Source organism: Hypanus sabinus, chromosome 13, assembly GCF_030144855.1.
Source record: "Hypanus sabinus isolate sHypSab1 chromosome 13, sHypSab1.hap1, whole genome shotgun sequence".
Taxonomy (NCBI): Eukaryota; Metazoa; Chordata; class Chondrichthyes; order Myliobatiformes; family Dasyatidae; genus Hypanus; species Hypanus sabinus.
In genome coordinates, this window is record NC_082718.1 from 70,637,402 (window position 1) to 70,659,973 (window position 22,572).

General features: G+C 39.8%; 1 protein-coding gene across 1 annotated transcript in view; it reads left to right on the forward strand.

The window, feature by feature from the left end:
* gstt2 (glutathione S-transferase theta 2) overlaps positions 1–22,572 on the forward strand; it is a 38,419-nt gene that overhangs the window by 13,619 nt on the left and 2,228 nt on the right. The window contains exons 3-4 of the mRNA XM_059987858.1: positions 16,900–17,050; positions 18,297–18,473. Of these exons, the coding sequence (XP_059843841.1) occupies positions 16,900–17,050; positions 18,297–18,473 (328 nt within the window). The remainder of the gene's footprint in view (positions 1–16,899; positions 17,051–18,296; positions 18,474–22,572) is intronic.

Genomic DNA, 22,572 nt, shown 5'->3' on the forward strand with positions numbered 1-22,572 from the left:
TGAGACCCTTCGTCAGGACTGTAGAGGGAGGAGGCGGGGCCCTATAAAGAAGGTGGTGGGAAGGAGAAGGTCAGGTGAAAAACTGGTAAGAGGAAAGACCAAGGGGTGGGGGAGGGATAAGCAGAAAGCATGAAGAAGGAATGTAAGGGGAAAGCACTATTGGTAGTAGAAGGAGGTGGAACCATGAGGGAGGTGATAGGTAGCTGGAAGAGGAGGCAGAGAGAAACTGGGATGGGGGAAGGGAGAGTGAGGGAATTACCAGAAGTTGGAGAATTCATTGTTCATGCCAAGGGGCTGGAGACTACCCAGACGGTAGATAAGGTGTTGTTCCTCCAACCTGAGTTTGGCCTCATATGGCAGTAGAGGAGGCCATGTATGGACATATCCAAGTGGGAATTTGAAGCAGAGTTGAAGAAGTGGATGGCAACCGGGAGAAACTGTCTGTTGTCGCGGACCGAACGGAGGTGCTTGATGAAGTTGGCCCCCAATCTGCATCGGTTGGCCCAGAATATTATCTAAATGGGGAGTAAATTCAAGCATCAGGAGTGCAAAGGGATTTAAGAATCCTCGTGCAAGACTCCCACAAGGTTAATTTACCGGTGGAAGCCAAGACTGCAGGTATCTTTAAAGCAAAAATTTCCTGATTGATCAGGAAGGCAGATGTATGGGGTTGAGTGTATCAGCCATGATGGAATGACTTAGCAGACTCAATAGACTGATTGGCGTAATTCTGCTCCTATGTTCTATGGTCTTCTGATGTAAGGGAAAGTCTTGCCTGACAAATCTGTTGGAATTCTTTGAAGAAATAACAAGTAGCATAGACAAAGGAGAATTGGTTGATTTTTCGTACTGCGATTTTCAGAAGGCCTTTGACGAGCCACACATCAGCCTGCTTAACAAGCTATGAGCCCATGGTATTAAGGGAAAGATCTAATATGGATAAAGCATTGGATGATTGGCAGGAGGTAAAGAGTGGGAATAAAGCTAGTCTTTACTGGTTGGCTGCTGGTGACTTGTGATGTTCCACAGGAGTCTGTGTTGGATTGATTATTTTTATGTTATATGTCAATGATTTGGGTAATGGAGTTGATCACTTTGTTGTAAAGTTTGCAGCCAATACAAAGATAGGTGGAGGGGCAGGGAGTTTTGAGGACGTAGAGAAGCTACGGAAGGACTTAGACAGATTAGGAGAATGGGCAAAGAAGTGGCAGAAGGAATACAGTGTCAAGAAGAATATGGTCATGCACTTTGATAGAAGAAATTAACAGGTTGACTATTTTCTAAATGGAAAAAAAAAACAAAAATCTAGGCACAAAGGGATTTGGGATCCCTTGTGCAGGATTCCCAAATGGTTCATTTGCAGATTGAGTCTGTGTTGAGGAAGGCAAATTCATTTCAAGGTAACTAGAATATAAAAGCAAGGAGGTAATTTTGAGACTTTATAAAGCACTGGTGAGGCCTCACTTGGAGTATAGTGAGTAGTTATCATTCGAAGCAAGAGGCTGAACGTGGAATAGTGAAGCATTGCGGAGGGAAGGTCGTTTTTTCTTTCTTTAACTGATCGGGGGAAAGAGGCTAGACTGCGCAGGTGTGTGACGTAGCGCACCAAGGTTTAAAAGGAAGACCGCCATATACAGCGGCCATCGTTGGAGTGGGACAGCTTTGGCTCAATCGGGCCTCAGCAAGAAACAGGCACAGGCGAGGGTAGGTTCTGATAAGTTTCAGTTTTTCTTTTTTTTTGTTCAGACTAGAGAATATGCCAGGCAGGATGTTGGAATGCTCCTCTTGCAGGATGTGGGAAGTCAGGGAGTTCCTGACAACGATACCTGCAAGAAGTGCATCCAGCTGCAGCTCCTAACAGACCGCATTAGGGAGCTGGAGCAGGAGCTGGATGACCTCCGGATCATTCAGAAGACTGAGCAGTTTATAGATAGTAGCTTCCAGGAGGTAGTTACACCTAAGGTACAGGGCACAGGTAATTGGGTTACTGTCAGGCGAGGGAAGGGGAAAGGGCAGGTAGTGCAGAGTTTCCCTGTGGCCATTCACCTCCAAAACAGGTATACCGATTTGGATACTGTTGGGGGTGGGGGGGGAGAGAATGGCTTACCTGGGACAAGCTGCGGCAGCTGGATCTCTGGCACTGAGTCTGGTTCTGCAGTGAGGAAGGAAGGGAGGAAGAAGAGGAGAGCGGTAGTGATAGGGGTACAGTCATAGTCAGGGGTACAGACAGGAGATTCTGTGGTCGTGACAAAGACTCCCTGATGGGTTTTTGCCTCCTGGGTGCCAGGGTCAGGGATGTCTCTGATCGTGTGCACAGCATTCTGAAGTGGGAGGGTGATCAGCCAGATGTCGTGGTACACATCAGTACCAATGACATATCTAGAAAGAGTCAGGAGGTCCTGAAGAGTGAGTACAGAGAGCCTGGTAGGAAGTTGAATAACAGGACCTCGAGGGTAGTAATCTCCGGTTTAAACTAGATTTGCAGGGGAATGGGAACCAGAGAACCAGAGGTCGTGGAACAGGGGTAAAAATAAATGATGTTAGTAGTTCATGCAAAGTCACAAATAGTAAGGTTGTGTGCAGTGCTAATAATCTTCTGAGGTGTGTATATTTCAATGCGAGGAGTATTGTGGGAAAGGCAGACGAGTTGAGGGCCTGGATTGACACATGGACTAATGACATCATAGCCATTACTGAAACTTGGCTACAGGAGGGGCAGGACTGGCAGCTCAATGTTCCAGGGTTCCGATGTTTCAGACGTGATAGAGGGAGAGGGATGAAGGGTGATGGGGTGGCTTTGCTAATCAGGGAAAATATTACAGTGCTTCGGCAGGACAGATTAGAGGGCTTGACTACTGAGGCCATATGGGTGGAGCTGAGAAACAGGAAAGGTATGACCACATTAATAGGGTTGTATTATAGACCACCCAATAGTCAGCGAGAATTGGAGGAGCAAATCTGCAGAAAGATAACAGACAAAAGCAGGAGACAGAAAGTTGTGATTGTAAGGGATTTTAATTTTCCACACATTGATTGGGACTCCCATACTGTTAAAGGTCTAGATGGGTTAGAGTTTGTGAAATGTGTTCAGGAAAGTTTTCTAAATCAATATATAGATGTACCAACTAGGAAGGATGCAATATTAGATCTTCTATTAGGAAATGAGTTAGGGCAGGTGACGGAAGTGTGTGTATGGGAACTCTTTGGTTCCAGTGATCATGTCATTAGTTTCAACTTGATCATGGATAAAGATAGATCTGGTCCTCGGGTTGAAGTATTAAACTGGAGAAAGGCCAAATTTGAAGAAATGAGAAAGGATCTAAAAAGCGTAGATTGGGACAGATTGTTCTCTGGCAAGGATGTGATTGGTAAGTGGGAGGCCTTCAAAGAAGAAATTGAGAGTTCTGAGTCTGTATGTTCCTGTCAGGGTTAAAGGCGAAATGAATAAGAAATCAGGAGGGCTAAAAGAAGACATGAGGTTGCTTTGGCAGTCAGGGTGAAGGAAATCCTAAGAGCTTCTACAGGTATGTTAAGAGCAAAAGGGATAAAATTGGTCCTCTTGAAGATCAGAGTGGTCGGCTACGTATGGAACCAAAAGAAATGGGAGAGATATTAAATGAGATTTTTGCATCTATATTTATAAGGAAACTGGAATGGAGTCTATGGAAACAAGGCAAACAAGTAGGGAGGTCATGGAACTTTGTTTTTAAATCTTTTTATTAATTTTTAAACAAACATAAATGAAACATGAATACAAAGTGTTTGAGAGTACATAATTGGTAGTTTAAGTAGACATTCAAATATATAATAATAAATATATATAGCCTCTCAAACTCATAGTATTTATGAACAAAAGAAACAAAAGAAAAAAAAACAAAAAAAGAGAAGAAAAAAAAACACTAACCAATATGGGCCGTTGCATAATGTTAAATACATACAGTAGTGCCAATAACTCCGAACCTCCATCCAAATAATTAAGGATAATAAAAGTAAGGTTTAGGAAAAGACAATTTAACTCATATGAAAATGTTGAATAAATGGTCTCCAAGTTTCTTCAAATTTAACTGAAGGATCAAAAACAACACTCCTAATTTTTTCTAAACTCAAACAAGAGATAGTTTGAGAAAACCACTGAAATATAGTTGGAGGATTAATTTCTTTCCAATTCAATAAAATAGATCTTCTAGCCATTAATGTAACAAATGCAATCATTTGTCGAGATGAAGAGGATAAATGAATATTATCCACCATTGGTAAACCAAAAATTGCAGTAAAAGGAAGCAGTTGGAAATTGATACTCAGAACTCTTGAAATAATACTGAAAATATCTTTCCAGTAATTTTGTAAACAAGGGCAAGACCAAAACATATGGGTCAATGAGGCAACATCAGAATGACATCTGTCACAGGTTGGATTAACATGAGAATAAAATCGAGCAAGTTTATCCTTACACATATGAGCTCTATGTACAACCTTAAATTGTATCAGAGCATGTTTAGCACAAATAGAGGATGAATTGACTAAGTAAAATTTTCTCCCACTGCTCAGTGGATATAAGACAATGAAGTTCTTCTTCCCATTCCTTAATTTTTTCTGATACATCTGGCTGTACTTTCATGATCATATTATAAATGACAGCTACTAAACCCTTTTGACAAGGATTCAGAGCGAAAATTTTTTCCGTAATGTCCAATGGACATAGTTTCGGAAAAGACTGTAACTCATTATACAAAAAATTTCTAACTTGCAAATATCTAAAAAAAAATGGGTTTTAGGTAAATTATATTTATTAGATAGCTGTTCAAAGGACATAACGCTATCATCCAAAAACAAATCACGAAAACATGTTATACCTTTTGTTTTCCATAAAAGAAAAGTTTGATCCATAAAAGAGGGCCGAAAGAAATAGTTAGATATTATAGGGCATGATAAAATAAACTTATTCACACCAAAAAATTTACGAAATTGAAACCAAATTCGCAATGTATATTTGACTATAGGATTAGTTATTTGTTTATTCAATTTAGATAAAGAAAAAGGAAATGAAAATCCTAAGATTGAAAACAATGAAAAGTCTTGTACAGATTTACATTCAAAATTTACCCATTGTGGGCAAGCAGCTGTAGTCAATTCTTGTGTCCAAAATATTAAATATCATATATTAACTGCCCAATAGTAAAATCTCAAGTTTGGCAAAGCCAAACCGCCCTCCTTCTTAGGCTTCTGTAAATATTTTTTGTCTAGTCTAGGAGTTTTATTCTGCCACAGATAAGATATTTTGGAGTCAATAATATCAAAAAAAGATTTGGGAATAAAAATTGGTAATGCTTGAAGTAAATATAAAAATTTGGGTAATACCATCATCTTAATAGCATTAATTCTACCAACCAATGACAAAGATAGTGGAGGCCACCTGATAGCAAGTTGCTTAATCTGGTCAATTAAGGGTAAAAAGTTAGCTTTAAATAAATCTTTGTTTCTTAGTAATTTTAATACCTAAATAAGTAAAATAATCTGTAACAGCCTTAAATGGTAAATGTTTATTAATTGGAACTTGCATATTTAATGGAAATAATTCGCTCTTATTAAAATTCAATTTATAACCAGAAAAGTTACTAAACTGAGCAAGCAAGGACGAAATAGCAGGAATAGATCTTTCAGGGTCAGATATGTACAGTAACAGATCATCAGCATATAATGATAACTTATATGTCCCCTCCCCACAAGTAATACCCAAAATATTAGGAGATTCACGAATGGCTATAGCCAAAGGTTCTAAAGCGGTCAAATAGTAAAGGACTTAAAGGACAACCTTGCCTTGTACCACGGAATAACCGAAAAGAAGATCTTCGATTATTGGTAAAAACTGAAGCCAAGGGTTTATGGTATATTAATTTAATCCATGATATAAATTTTGAACTAAAATTAAAATGCTGCATCGTATTAAATAAATATGGCCATTCAACTCTATCAAATGTTTTTTCAGCATCTAAAGAAATGACACATTCTGGTATTTTGGGTGAAGGAGTATAAATAATATTAATTAATTTTCTAATGTTAAAAGATGAATAGCGATTTTTAATAAATCCAGTCTGATCTTCAGAAATGATTCGGGGTAATATATTTTCTAATCTAGTAGCCAAAATTTTACTAAAAGTCTTAAAATCCGTGTTAAGCAAGGATATAGGCCCGGAGGTCATGGAACTTATACAGATTAAAGAGGAGGAGTTACTTGCTGTCTTGAGACAAATCAGAGTAGATAAATCCGCAGGACCTGACAGGGTATTCCGTTGGACCTTGAAGGAGGCTAGTGTTGAAATTGCAGGGGCCCTGGCAGAAATATTTAAAACGTTGATATCCATGGGTCAGGTGCCAGAGGATTGGAGGATAGCTCATGTAGTTCCGTTGTTTAAAATAGACTCAAAGTTAGCCGGGGAATTAAAGGCTGATAAGTTTGACATCAGTAGTAGGTAAATTATTGGAAGGAATACTAAGAGATAGGATCTACAAGTATTTGGATAGACAGGGACTTATTAGAAAAAGTCAGCATGGCTTTGCGCATGATAGGTCATGCTTAGCCAATCTGTTAGAGTTTTTTGAGGAAATTACCAGGAAAGTGGATGAAGGGAAGGCAGTGGATGTTGTATACATGGACTTAAGTAAGGCCTTTGACAAGGTCCCGCATGGGAGGTCAGTTAGGAAGATTCAGTCGCTAGGTACACATGGAGAGGTAGTAAATTGGATTAGACAATGGCTCAATGGAAGACGCCAGAGAGTGGTAGTGGAGGATTGCTACTCTGAGTGGAGGCCTATGACTAGTGGTGTGCTACAGGGATCAGTGCTGGGTTCATTGTTATTTGTCATCTATATCAATGATCTGGATGATAATGTGGCAAATTTGATCAGCAAATTTGCTGATGATACAAAGATTGGAGGTGTAGTGGACAATGAGGAAGGTTTTCAAAGCTTGCAGAGGGATTTGGACCAGTTGGAGGAATGGGCTGAAAAATAGCAGATGGAGTTTAATGTGGACAAGTGTGAGGTATTGCACTTCGGAAGGTCAAACCAAGGTAGAACATACAAGTTAAATGGTAGGGCACTGAGGAGTGCAGTAGAACAGAGGGATCTGGGAGTACAGATACATAATTCCCTAAAAGTTGCGTCGCAAGTAGATAGGGTTGTAAAGAGAGCTTTTGGTACATTGGCCTTTATAAATCAAAGTATTGAGTACAAGAGTTGGAATGTAATGGTGAGGTTGTATAAGACATTGGTGAGACTGAATTTGGAGTATTGTGTGCAGTTTTGGTCACCTAATTACAGGAAGGATATTGATAAGGTTGAAAGAGTGCAGAGAAGGTTTACAAGGATGTTGCTGGGACTTGAGAAACTGAGTCACAGAGAAAAGTTGAATAGGTTAGGACTCTATTCCCTGGAGCGTAGAAGAATGAGGGGAGTTATGATAGAGGTGTATCATATTGTACTTGCTGCACAAATCCCTCTCTCACCTGGACAGGGTTAGTGGTGCTGTGAGGATTACATTCCTGGACTTCTCTAGTGCCTTTAACACCATCCAGCCCAGGATCTTAAGGCACAAACTAACGGAGATGGGAGTAGACTCACACATGGTGGCTTGGATAACGGACTACTTGACAGACAGACCTCAGTATCTGTGGTTGGGAGACTGTAGGTCTGACACGGTGGTCAGCAGCACAGGAGCGCCGCAGGGGACCGTGCTCTCTCCGGTCCTGTTCACCCTGTACACATCAGACTTCCAATATAGCTCTGAGTCCTGCCGTGTGCAGAAGTTCGCTGATGACACAGCCTTAGTGGGATGTGTCAGGAATGGTCAGGAGGAAGAGTATCGGAAACTAATACAGGACTTTGTGATATGGTGCAACTCAAACTACCTGCGTCTCAATATCACCAAGACCAAGGAGATGGTGGTGGACTTTAGGAGACCTAGGCCTCATATGGAGCCAGTGATCATTAATGGAGAATGTGTGGAGCAGGTTAAGACCTACAAGTATCTGGGAGTGCAGTTAGACGCGAAGCTAGACTGGACTGCCAACACAGATGCCCAGTGCAGGAAAGCACAGAGTCGACTTTACTTCCTCAGAAGGCTGGCGTCATTCAATGTTTGTAGTGAGATGCTGAAGATGTTCTATCGGTCAGTTGTGGAGAGCGCCCTCTTCTTTGTAGTGGCGTGCTGGGGAGGCAGCATTAAGAAGAGGGACACCTCACGTCTTAATAAGCTGGTAAGGAAGGCGGGCTCTGTCGTGGGCACAGAACTGGAGAGTATGACATTGGTGGCAGAGCGAAGGGTGCTGAGTAGGCTACGGTCAATCATGGAAAACCCTGAACATCCTCTGCTCAGCACCATCCAGAGACAGAGAAGCAGCTTCAGCGGCAGGTTGCTGTCAATGCAATGCTCCTCAGACAGGATGAAGAGATCATTACTTCCCAACGCCATTCGGCTCTACAATTCAACCACCAGGGGCAAGACATGTTAAAGTGCCGGGGTTAGGACTGAGCTTAAGTTACCACTCAATGCACTTTAGTAAACTATTTAAGAACTTTTTAAAAGCTATTTGTTAATGCTTTTTGGGAGGGTGATTTTAGATGCATATCATATTTATACTGAGTTAAATACTGTATGTAATTAGTTTTGCTACAATAAGTGTATGGGACACTGGAAAAATGTTGAATTTCCCCTTGGGGATGAATAAAGTATCTATCTGTCTATCTATCTAAAATTATGATGGGTCTAGATAGAGTGAATGCAAGCAGGCTTTTTCCACTGAAGCCAGGGGAGAAAAAAACCAGAGGTCGTGGGTTAAGGGTGAAGGGGGAAAAGTTTAAAGGGAACATTAGGGGGGGCTTCTTCACGCAGAGAGTGGTGGGAGTGTGGAATGAGCTGCCAGATGAAGTGGTGAATGCGGGCTCACTTTTGGCATTTAAGAAAAACTTGAACATATATATGGATGAGAGGGGTTTGGAGGGATATGGCCCAGGTGCAGGTCAGTGGGACTAGGCAGAAAAATGGTTCGGCACAGCCAAGAAGGGCTAAAAGGCCTGTTACTGTGCTGTAATGTTCTATGGTTGAAACTGAAGAGGGGTCAAAGGAGGTTCATGAAAATTATCCCAGTATTAAACAGCTCATCATATGAGGAGTATTTGATGGCTTTGGGCCTATACTCACTGAATTTTAGAAGAATGAGGGTGACCTAATTGAAACCTATTGAATGGTAAAAGACCTTGAGAAAATGGATAGGAAGAGGATGTTTCCTATGGTGGGATTGTCTAAGACCAATGGACACAGCCTCAGAATAGAGGGACATCCTTTTAGAATGGAGATGAGGAGGAATTTCCTTAGCCAGAGAGTGGTGAATCTGTGGAATTTGTTGCCACAGGAAGCTGTGGAGGCCAAGTCTTTATGTATATTTAAGGCAGAAGGTGATAAATTCTTGACTGGTCAGGGTACAAAGGGATACGGGGAGAAGGCAGGAGATTGGGGCTGAGAGGAAAATTGGATCAGCCATGATGAAATGGTGGAGCATAATCGATAGACCAAATGGCCTAATTCTTCTATATTCCCCCTCAATTCCCCCCTCTCCAAATTCTGCTCTTATATGTTGTAGTCTAATGTACATTGAAATATACAGTGAAATGCGTCATTTATGTCAACAACCAACACAGACCGAGGATGTGCTGGGGGCTGCCCACAAGTGTTGTCACATTTCCGGCACTGATGTAACATGTCCAGAACTGATTTCCGAAACTGTGTCTTTGGAATTTGAGAGGAAACTTGAGCACAAAAAGAAAGCTACGTACACTTGGAGATGTAAGAACCCCTTCCAGACATCAGTAGGAAGTGAACTCCAATCTCAGGCGCCCTAAAGAGTTGCATTCCCATGTTGTACACATGACAATAATAAGCAATCTCAATTCAATTGATACATGATTTCATTTCCTTTTTCTGAGATTTTTTTGTAATTTTTTTTATTGGAGCTCATCATCAAACAAACATTTCCATTAGATGTATTTCAGGCATTGTACATATATATCATATCATGTATGTCACAAATCTCCACATAATATTTATCTCGGGTATACACTTATAGAAAAGAGTGGAGGAAAAAAAACAAGCAAAAGGAAAAAACTATGTACAAGTAGGGAGTGATTTTTTTTTACAACATATTCATTGATTTGTGAGAATAAAATCAGGCCTATGAGGCGTTATGTAGTTAAACCATTTTTCCCAGTAGGAATCAAATTGTTCCAGCTTATGATTAATGAATGCTGTTAATCTTCTTCATTTTGTAAATGTCCATTGTAATTTCCATCCATGCATTGAAAGTTGGGCTCTCCTATGATAACCATTTCCTAATAAGAGTCTTTTTACCAGCCACCAACAGTATATTCATTAAATATTTATCTCTTTTCAACCATTCTTGAGGTATATATCCAAAATATATGGTCTTGCTCTCTAAGGGAATTTCACATTTAAAGATGTCTTGTAGGGCATTGTGTATCCCCCTCCAATAGTCTTTGATAACATGGCAATCCCAAAAAATATGATAATGATTTGCATTTTGATTTCCACAATTTCTCCAGCAAAAGGGAGGTTACTATCATAATGGGATTTCTGAGAGTGTGTAATAAAATATCTTATCAAGTTTTTCCATCCAAACTCCCTCCATTTCTGTGAACTGGTACACTTCCATTGATATCTCCATATTGTTGTCCATTCTTCTTCAGATATAATTATCCCTCCTTCCTTCTCCCATTTTATTTTAATGTATGAAGTGGAATGTCTTAAGATTTGACAGCCTCTTATACATATTTGAAATGATTCTACTACCATTATCTGAATTATATGCTTTTCTAAAGAGCTCTATCAAGCATGTATTTGCCTTGGTTACATTTTTAAGCGTCTTATTAACATATTGTCACATATGTAAATACCGATAAAAATCTTGTTTTTCTAATAAGTGTTTCTCTTTAAGCATTTCAAAACTGAACAGTGTTCCTTCTTTCATTATGTTGCAAAGAACTGTTATTCCTTTAGCTGTCCAGTCCTTAAATCTAGCATCCAATTTATTTGGTGTAAAATCCGAGTTATATGCATACCATTTAAGAATTGCAATATTTCCCTCTAGATTATATTCTTTTTTTAGAAGTTTTCCATATTTTGAGAGTCAGTTTCACCCATGGGTTATCAATAGTATTTATGTACCTTAGCAGGTTGTTATCAGCCAAAATTGCTTGTATGGGGATGGGAAGTACCCGCTCCTCAATGTTTTTCCATTGAACGTCATATGATGGGTTGCATCAACATATCACAGCTCTCAACTGTGCTGCAAATTAATAATCTCTAAGAGAAGGCAAGCCCCATCCCCCCTTTTCCTTTGCTAATTGCAAAGTTTTGAGACGAACTCTAGGCCTTTTACCCTGCCAAATATACCTTGATAGCATTTTGTTCCATTCATTGAATTGATTTTGATTAATCTCTATTGGTTGGGTCTGAAAGAGATAGAACAGTCTGAGCAGTACATTCATTTTAATAGACTCAATCCTTGAATTGAGACTGAAATAAATATTAATTTTTTATATAAAGGCTGATAATTACATTCTGATAATTTTGCCAAATCTTATGGCATAATGATGCCCAAGTATTTGAAAGACTCTGTGTGCCATGCCCAGGGGTATTGACTTTCAATTTCTCTTGGTGGGCTATAGTAATATGAAAGTAATTGGGTTTTATCTCTGTTGATCTTGTATCCTGATAATTGACCATATTGTTCAAAGGATTGCATCAATTTCTGTAAAGAGTATGTTGGTTGTCCTAGATAGATCAAAATGTCATCCACATAACAAGCCAATTTATGCTCTGTCCCTTTAATAGTAATTCCCCTGATATCTTCATTTTGTCTGATGTATTGAGCTAATGGTTCCAGATATAACGCGAAGAGAAGTGGTGACCATGCACAACCTTGTCTCATGCCCCTTTCTAGGGTAAGACTATTTGATAAATATCCATTGATTTTAATCCTAGCAGTAGGATTGTCATATAGTGTCTGTACAGTTTTAATACTTGTGTCTTGGAAACCAAATCTATGTAAAACTCTGTAAAGAAAATTCCAATTAACCAAATCAAATGCTTTTTCAGCGTCCGCGTTTATCAACATTGCTTCGATTTTATTTTTTTGTATATGATCCATAATGTGAAGTGCCCTTCATATATTGTCTTGAGTCTGGCGTTGTCATATAAAACCTGTCTGATCATTACGTATCAGTATGGGTAAAAACTCCACTAATCATTTGGCCATGATGGAGGTAAATAATCTATATACATTAAGAACAGATATTGGTATAAATGACCCGCATTCCATTTTATCCTTGCCTTCTTTAGGTATAGCTGAGATTATCGCTTCCTTCCAACTGGGTGGCATTTGTGCCTTTTTTAGAGCCCAGTTCACTGTGGGGAGTAAAACAGGAATTAACTCATTTTTAAATTCTTTGTACCATTCTGCCGTATACCCATCTGATCCTGGTGTCTTGCTTAATTTAAGCCTACTAATTGCAGCTTTTAATTCAACTTCAGTTATGTCAGCAGTCATCATTCTATTTTGTTCTTCGCTTAAAGTGGGTAACTCTAGAGAATTTAAGAAGGTGTCAATTTGGGTTATGCTTCCCCCTGGAACTTTGGAATATAGCGTTTTGTAAAACACTTCAAAAGCTTCTTGAATTTCACTTAGCTTATTTTTTTATCATTTTCGTTCTTGGGTCCCTAATTCTATGAATTGTATTTTCTGATATCTTTTTTTTTTGGTTTCCACACCAGTATTTTAATAGATTTCAATCCACTTTCATAATGTCTCTGTTTCAGAAACATTAAATTTTTCCTGATTTCTTGCCTAGCCAAATTATTTATTTCATTCCTAATTCTTTTAATTTCCCCTAATATATCCTTTGCCAAATTCAATTTGTTTTTTCTCTAGTTCCTTCAGCCTATTTTGTAATTCCTCTAATGTTTTATTCCTTATTTTTTTCTTATATGAAGATATCGCTATAATTTTCCCTCTTAAGACTGCCTTCAGAGTATCCCATAAAATGGGAGGTGAAGCCTCTCCATTATCATTAAATTCTAAGTAGAGACCAATTTCTTTTTTAATTTATTCGTTAAAGTACGGATCATTGAGTTGACTTGAATTTAGTTTCCAAATAATATTCTTTGGTTGTAGGTCAAAATCAACAGATAAATATATAGATGCATGGTCACTTACATCTATTGTCCCAATTCCACAAGTATTTGTCTTTGTCTTTTCTAAATGTTATGAAATAGTCTATTCTTGTATATACAGAATGTGGAGCAGAATAATGAGTGTAATCCCTTCTGTCAGGGAAAAGGTCCCTCTATATATAGGGAAGCGATAATCTCAGCTATACTGAAAGAAGGCAAGGATAAAATGGAATGCAGATCACTTAGACCAATATCCGTTCTTAATGTAGATTATAGGTTATTTACCTCCACCATGGCCAAACGATTAGAGGAGTTTCTACCCATACTGATAGGTAATGATCAGACAGGTTTTGGACACAGGCTTCGCTGTGTCGCTTTTTTTATTTCCATTTCTTCTCCCCATTCTTGCCCCTCTTTTCAGTTCAAATATTCTTCAAAAAATATTATATTTGACGAGTTAATGGGGCTTAATACGCGTTTTTTCAGAGGAGCTAGTGACTTAAGCTGCCATTCTCAACGATGATATCACAGGAAACTATCTCATTCCTAATTTTTTTTAATTTCCTCTAATGTATCCTGTGCAAAATTCAATTTGTGTTTTTTCTCTAGTTCCTTCAGCCTATTTTGTAATTCATCTAATGTTTTAATTATTATAATGTGGATTTTCTATTACTTAGTTGTTATTCTTTATTCGCTCACTTACTCCTTTTTGAGAGAGAGAGAGAGAGAGAGAGGGAGAGGGAGAGGGATCTTTTCTGTGTAATGGATTTGTTCACTGACTTTTATGAAGACCGCAATACTCAACTCACAAGTGAGACATTTCCTCTAGCTCAACGCAGGGTCACTTACTAGAGACCTCAGCCTTGGAATCACACATTCGTTGCCATTATTATTATTTGAGTTTTATTCCTTATTTAGTATTCTTTGGTTGTAGGTCAAAATCAAAAGATAAACATCTAGAATGGTGCATGGTCACTTACATCTATTGTCCCAATTCCACAGGTGTTTATTTTGTCTTTATCTTTTCCAAATGTTATGAAATAGTCTATTCTTGTATATACAAAATGGGGAGCAGAATAATGAGTGTAATCCCTTCTGTCAGGGAAAAGGTCAATTAAACCAACATCCTCAAAAAGTGTATTAACTTTCTTATTTAAAGATCTTGTTTCATAGGTTTTTCTATTGGAAGAGTCTAACTTTGGTTGTAATTGTAAATTTAAGTCTCCCCCACATATCAGGAGACCTTCTGTTTCCATTACCATAATGTCAGTAATTTTCTGAAAGAAACCAGTATCACTTCCCGGGGTTGTGTATATATTCAGTAGAGTAACTGAATTTCCGTCTATGTTCCCCCTTACCAGAATATATCTGCCCTCTTTATCTCCCATTTCGGATACTTTTTCGAAATTCAGCTTACTTGAGATAAGAATAGCAACTCCTCTCCTATGTCCTGATTTATATGAGGAGAAAAACAAATTAGTGAAGCCCATTCTCTTTAGTTTTTTATGCTCATTAAATGAGTTTCCTGTAAATATACTACATGGGCTTGTTCTTTTTTCATTTTGGATAAAATTATATTATGTTTGATAGGATTTAATAGCCCATTGACATTAAAAGAAATGAATTTTACTTCGTCCTTAGCCCATCTGCATTTATCTGTCAATGTATCAATGAAATTAGCAGAATAAAACTTAATTGATTTACTCCCTGAACAAATAAAAACGAAGAAACACAAATAATAACAAAAAAGGCAACAAAGGTGTGGTTCCAAGGCTGAGGTCTTTAGTAGATGACCCTGGGTTGAGCTAGAGGAAATAGAGAATATGTATATACACACACATACACACACACACAGAGATATATATTGCATACATACACATATATGCACACACACACATATATATATATTCTCATTCTGGTGGGGAAAAGGAGTAAGTGAGTGAATAAAGAATAACAACTAATTAATATAAAATCCACATTATAATAAGTATTTTTCGCGATAGGTATATCACCGACTACTTTTGCTTCCGTTTAGCTTCTCAACATTTTTAAAGTTAGCCAAACCTTATGGGTTGAGGGCTGTCTTTGGAAAACTCCCAGTCTCTTTCTGATATACTTCTCTCGGCCTCCTCCTGTCTCCTGCCTTCTCGATTCTCGCACTATTTCCCAAACGGAGCGGGATAATTCCTCTGCCTGGCTTTCCCTCGGTTTGATCATGCTGACGGACAGCCCTCTGGCCTTCATGTCTGTAGTTGCCTCTTCCACTGTCTGATACAGTTGGATCACATCGTGATAAAACACATGAAGTTTAGCAGGGTATGGAGTTTGAAATCTAATCCTTTCTTGCTTTAGTATTCACTTTACTTCAGAGTATTCTTTACGTTTCTGTAGGACCACGGTGGGGTGGGGGGGGAATCTTGGTCGAAATATATTAATTTACCATCTAAAAACACCCTCTTCTTACCATCGGCCCTTTGCAGAATCTCTGCCTTGGTACTGTATCGAAGGAATTTAATTATTATTGAATGTGGCTTATCTGCTCTATCTCGGGTAGGCTTCGGGACAAGCGCATGACGTGCTCTCTCAATTTCCAGCTCCATTATTGAGGGAAGCTCCAGCGCGTCCCGCAGCAACTTTCTGACAAACTTCGTCATAGACAAGCCCTCCGCTCCTTCGGGAATGTTGCATATTCTGATATTTTTCTGCCGTGATCTTCCCTCCAGGTCAAGCAGTTTACCTTGTTGTTGATTTAATATTTTATCGTCTTACTTAGTACCCATTCCACGTTTTGAACGTGATCTTCCACCTTCTCAATTCGAGTCTGCCACCGCTATTTTTTGACTGACGTTGGCGAGCTCTGACTTAATATCATGTAGCTGCTATTTTATATCTTTCTGGAACTCCCTTATCTCTTTAAAAATTTCGATCATATTTGCCGCTTCGCCTGAACGAGGCCCAGCGTCCGCCTCGCTAGCACACGGTCAGGTGGGAGAGCTGCTCGCTGCACTCTCGGCCACCGGCTCCGCAGTGTCACTTTTTTTAATTTCCCTTCTTTTTCTCCATTCTTGCTCCTCTTATCTGTTCAAATACATTCGAAAAATACTATATTTGATGGGTTAACGGGGCTTAATATGCGTTTTTTCGGAGGAGCTAGTGACTTAAGCTGCCATTCTCGACAGTGACTTCACTGGAACCTGCCCTTTTTCTGAGATTTTAACTTTCTCAGGTTAAAATTGAAACCACCTAAAAAAAAATCTTGAAAGATACAGTAAAAGTGAAGTAAATTAATTTTAGTTTGTAGAAGTTCTGCAGTCTGTGGCGTTATTACAAACCTCGGCAGGTTAACCTTGTCACCATCTCACTGACCGTTGCATGCAGTTTCAAAGGCTCAGATTGCAGGTTGGGGCTGTAAAACACAGAATATTTAACACTAATGAGCCAGCAAGGTCATCTGTTGTGTTCAACAAACTAGACCTTTGTTATACCCTAAGAAGTGAAAGTTAAGTTTATTGTCTTATGCACATGTACAGTGAAGAACTTATTTGCAGCAGCATCAATGCCACAGCATCAGTATTTGGGAATTGAACCCCATTGGCAATTACTGATGACATAAAGCAAAATGCAGAAAGTAACCTCTTTGAGGATTTTGTTTGCAGTGTGGCCATCCTGAAGTACCTCGCAACAAAGTACAATGTGCCCCAGTTCTGGTACCCTCAAGACGTGTTTCAGCGGGCAAAGGTGGATGAATACATGGCGTGGCAGCACGCCAATGTGCGGTTTCATGCAGCAAAGGTCTTCATTCTGGAGGTCTGTATCAAAGCAGAAACACTTTCAATTATAGAGCAGCTTTTATTGTTATTGGACACCCCCCCACCCAAACATCACAAAATGCTTTACTGAAATACAGAGAAAAAGTTAATATATGCACAATTCCCACGAACATCATTGTGATCATATTTCAATAATGTTGGTCGTCACTTCTGAGATCTCCTGTTCTTCAAAATAGTCTTAATGATCTTTTACATCCATTTGAGAAGAAAACCTCAATTCTGTATTCCCAACCGGCACCATTTTCATTGCCATGCACTGAATCCTTAGGGATTGAGCATAAAACTCCAGGCCAAACCTGGATGTGTAGGAATAATGACCAACAATATATTTGAGAACTTTGTCAGTACTGTATACACTTCCTAAGTTGTGATTCTGAACTCAAACAAGTACAGTGCTATAGAACTATCAAAACCTCATATGTTAACCTTTCATTCCTGGGATCATTATTGTGAACCCTCTCCAATGCTAGCACATACTTTCTTAGATTTGGTGTTGAAAACTGCTCTCAATACTTCAAATGTAGTCTAAACAATACCTTCTAAAACTTCAGCATTAGTCAGAGGACACTACAGCAGAGAAACAGGCCCTTCAGCCCATCTAGTCCCATCGACCCTGCATCTGAACCATAGCCCTCCATACTCCTCCCATCCAAACTTCTCTTCAGTGTTGAAATAGAACCCACATCCACCACTTCTGCTTACAGTTCATTCCACTCTCAGCACCCTTTCAGTGAAGAAGTTCCTCTTAAATATTTCACCTTTCAGCCTTAACCTATGCCCTCTAGTTCTAGTCTCACCCAACCTTTGGAAAAGGCCTGCTTTTTTTTTTCTTTTTAAATAGGGTAAATGTAAACATCCTAGCTTTTATATTGTAGACCTCTTGAAATTAATGCTAACACTGCATTTACGTTCCTTTACTCGACCTGCAAGTTAAACTTCAGAGGATTCAAGTCCCTTGGCGCCTCTGATTTCTTAATTCACTTCCCGTTTAGTAATGTCTACACATTAAGACATTTTCGGCACAGCTTTGTGGGCAGAAGGGCCTGTATTCTGCTCTAGGTTTTCAATGTTTCTATGTTTATTCCTTTTACCGAAGTAAATGAGCTACACTGTATTCAATCTGCAACATCTTTCCCTATTCTCTGGGCAAAATCATTGATCTCCAATAGTTATGCATGTTAAAGTGTTTTGAAACTTTTTGTTTTTGGAATCTGCTTGTGCAGGTTTTGATACCCAAGGCATCAGGCCAGGCAGTGGACCAAGAGAAGCTGAACAAAGCTCTGGGTGAATTAAGCGCAACTTTAGACTTATTGGAATTGATGTTTCTGAAGAACCAGCCTTTCATTTGTGGTGAGCAGATTACAGTGGGAGATCTTCTGGCCATCTGTGAACTAATGCAGGTAAAGCATTCAGATGTCCTGCTCAAAACTGATCTTCTAGTATTGAGAATGAAATTACATTTGTGAGACTATAGACACACAAAAAAGCCCACATACATAATTGTGAAAGGGTTTGGGAGCAAACCTTGAGTAAATATCATTAGACTTGTCAGACAAGTTAAAAATTCATGGGACCTGTACACAAAAAACTGGAGGAACTCAGCAGATCAGATAGCATCTCTGGAAAGGAATAATGAGTGGATGAGACCCTTGCTGAGACCCTTCATTTGGACTCAGTCAACTGTCCATATTTCTGCTTTTTGTTGAAACGTGACTTAACTCAGACATACCAGACAACTTTGTCAAATGGCAAGATACCAGTTGTTTAGAGCAGATGGTAAGAGCTCACTATGTGCAAGCCACATGGTGGTGACCTGTGCATGTTTATAAATAACAGATGGTGCAGGGGCGTTATCCGCCATTCCTCCTTTTCCCTTTGCTGACAGAGGTTCTTTTCATTCATTGTAAACCATTCTACCTACCGAGGGAATTTCACTCTGTTATCCTGTGATATTTACATTCCCCCTCATGCAAATACTCAATCTGCACAACAGCTGTTGGCTGATAATATTTATGATTTTAAAAATAAATTTCTCAATACATTTTCTTTATGGACATTTTAACTATGTAACATGAAACATGATCTGCCCAAATACACCAAATGATTTGCTGCTCCACACATGAGGACAGAACTTTGGATCTCTTGATTCAACATTCCTCCATTTATCCCAGGAAACCCCTTGGCAACTCTGACCATGCCATGATCATGCATGTTCCTAGTTAAAAACAAAAATTGGAACAGTCTAAACCAATTTGATGACGATGGACTCCCAAGGCTGAGAGGCTGCTTAGGCTCCATGGATTGAAAGGCTGGTGTAGCAGTATAGTTGACTATTCTGACAACGTAACACCCTACATATCTGTCTGTGAAGATGTGCGTCTTCCCAAAAAGATCATTGTGAGATATAACAATGACAAGCTGTGGTTCACCAAGGAGTTGAGGACTCTCAGATCTGCAAAGAATCATGCCTACAGGTCTAGAAACAGAGGAATGGAGCTCTGCAAAACATAAGTTTAAAGTTGAAAGTGGAGAAAGCAACTTGCAAGGATCAACTAAAGAGAGACTTCAACAATAGCCGGACAGTCTGCAGTTCCCTGCAAAGTCTTCCCCACTTCAAACAGAAGTGCTCCTGAGTCTCCCCCTCCCGTATCTTGGCACATCAGCTCAATTAGTTTTATTACTGCTTTGACAAGGAGAATCAGTATCAATCTTCTCACTTCCTCTGTTCCTGATATGCTGAGCCCTCTATCCCCCTTCCTCTCACAACCACACTATTGTCACTATCCCCCCCCTTCACCTTCTTCAGCCTCTTCTCCCTCTCCCCACCTCCATCACACCCTGTACTTTTTGTGAAGCAAGACGTTCACAAATTATTTGGAAAACAGAACATTAGGAAAGCTGCAGGCCCTGATGTTGTCACACCCAGTACTCTGAGGCACTGTGTAGATCAGCTAGCACCTGTTTTCAGAGATATTTAATGCCTCCTTGCAATTATGCAGGGTTCTGGACTGCTTTGAAGTTTCTACAATTGTTCCAGTTCCCAAGAAAGAGGAGATCACTGATTATAGGCCAGTCACTCTTGACTTCAGTAGTTATGAAAACTTTTGAACATCCATTACTGCTCCTCTTCCTGACCAGTTACAGTTGGCTTATAGAGCAAATTGCTCAGTTTATGATGCAGTTAATTACATTCACTACGTTCTTCAGCATTTGGACTCCCCAGCACTTGTGTGAGGATCTTGTTAGTGGATTTTAGCTCCACCTTAAACACTATTGTTCCAGAGTTGCTCCATAGCAAGTTAAATATAGATCATGGAATAGTACAGAGCATTACAGGCCCTTCAGCCCACAATGTTGTGCCAACCCTCAAACTCTGCCTCCCATATAACCCCCCACCTTAAATTCCTCCATATACCTGTCTAGTAGTCTCTTAAACTTCACTAGTGTATCTGCCTCCACCACTGACCCAGGCAGTGCATTCCACGCACCAACCACTCTGAGTAAAAAATCTTCCTCTAATATCCCCTTGAACTTCCCTCCCCTTACCTTAAAGCCATGTCCTCTTGTACTGAGCAATGGTGCCATGGGGTAGAGGCGCTGGCTATCCACTCGGTATCTATTCCTGTTAATATCTTGTACACCTCTATCATGTCTCCTCTCATCCTCCTTCTCTCCAAAGAATAAAGCCCTAGTTCCCTTAATCTCTGATCATAATCCATACTCTCTAAACCAGGCAACATCCTGGTAAATCTCCTCTGTACCCTTTCCAATGCTTCCACATCCTTCTTATGGTGAGGCGACCAGAACTAGACACAGTACTCCAAGTGTGGCCTAACCAGAGTTTTATAGAGCTGCATCATTACATCACGACTCTTAAACTCTATCCCTCGACTTATGAAAGCTAACACCCCATAAGCTTTCTTAACTACCCTATCTACTTTTGAGGCAACTTTCAGGGATCTGTGGACATGTACCCCCAGATCCCTCTGCTCCTCCACACTACCAAGTTACACTGACATTTACTTTGTACTCTGCCTTGGAGTTTGTCCTTCCAAGTGTACCACCTCACATTTCTCTGGGTTGAACTCCATCTGCCACTTCTCAGCCCACTTCTGCATCTTATCAACGTCCCTCTGCAATCTTCAACAATCCTCTACACTATCTACAACACCACCAACCTTAGTGTTGTCTGCAAATTTGCCAACCCAACCTTCTACCCCCACATCCAGGTCGTTAATAAAAATCATGAAAAGTAGGAGTCCCAGAACAGATCCTTGTGGGACACCACTAGTCACAACTCTCTAATCTGAATGTACTCCCTCCACCATGGCCCTCTGCCTTCTGCAGGCAAGCCAATTCTGAATCCACCTGGCCAAACTTCCCTGAATCCCATGCCTTCTGACTTCCTGAATAAGCCTACCATGTGGAACCCAGCTAGCAGTACCCTACAGTATCTGTCAGTGGATTACATCCTTCCTGATAGGAAGGAAGCAGTATGCAAGGCTGGATCTTATCTGATCTAATGTAGAACATAGAATTGTATAGCACAGTACAGGCCTCTTATAATGTCTAGAACAAGCTCTCCCCGGTGATGTGTTCTTTCAGTCCTGTTGTTCTCACTTTATACAAATGACTATACCTCCACAAAGCCATTCAACAACTATGGTTGGGCTCATCTCTAAAATTGATTTGACCTGCTGTCGAAGAGAGGTAGACTGTTTTACAGCATGGTGCACTTGTAACAACTTGGAGCCGAATGCTATCAAGCCAGAGGAAATTAGGATTGACTTGCGTTGACAGCCCCTGCAAAGTACTGGACAGGCTGTGTCTGTGGTTGGGTCATTCAAATTCCTGAGGATTACTATTACCAATACATTATGCTCATCACAAGAAAAGCCTAGCAGAGATTGTTCCCCCATGCCACTTTAAGAACATCTCAGGGCATATCCTGATGAATTTTTACTCGGCCATCATTGGGAGTGTTGTGACCACTTCTATTACTGTTTGGTTTCCCACTGCCTCTTCCCTCTCCAAATTCAGGTTGCAGCAAGTGGTCCACTCGGTGAAGATTATTGGCTGTCAGTTACTGACATTAAAAAATCTGTTCATTGCCAGAGCGAAAAAGTTGAAAAAATTACTGGTGACTCCATCCACCCTGGCAGTCAGCTATTCATCAAATTGCCATCAGGGAGACGCCACAAGTCCATAACCTCCAGCACTACATGTCAATTCTGAAGCTTCTTTCCTGTAGCTATCCAGTTTCTCAACAAAACTCACTTGGGTGTAATACCCTGACTGTCCCGACACAGCTTCTTGATATCCTTGTTCCGTTGATAATTGTTGAGTCTGTTCACATTTAAGTTTGGTGATTAGCATTTGCATGCGACCATTCTGCTAATTGTTGATTGTTCATGGTTGCTTGCACTATTGTCTTGTAAATTAATGGTTGCTATTCTGTTATTGTCTGTTATGTTATTGTCCTGTGTTTTATACTTGGCA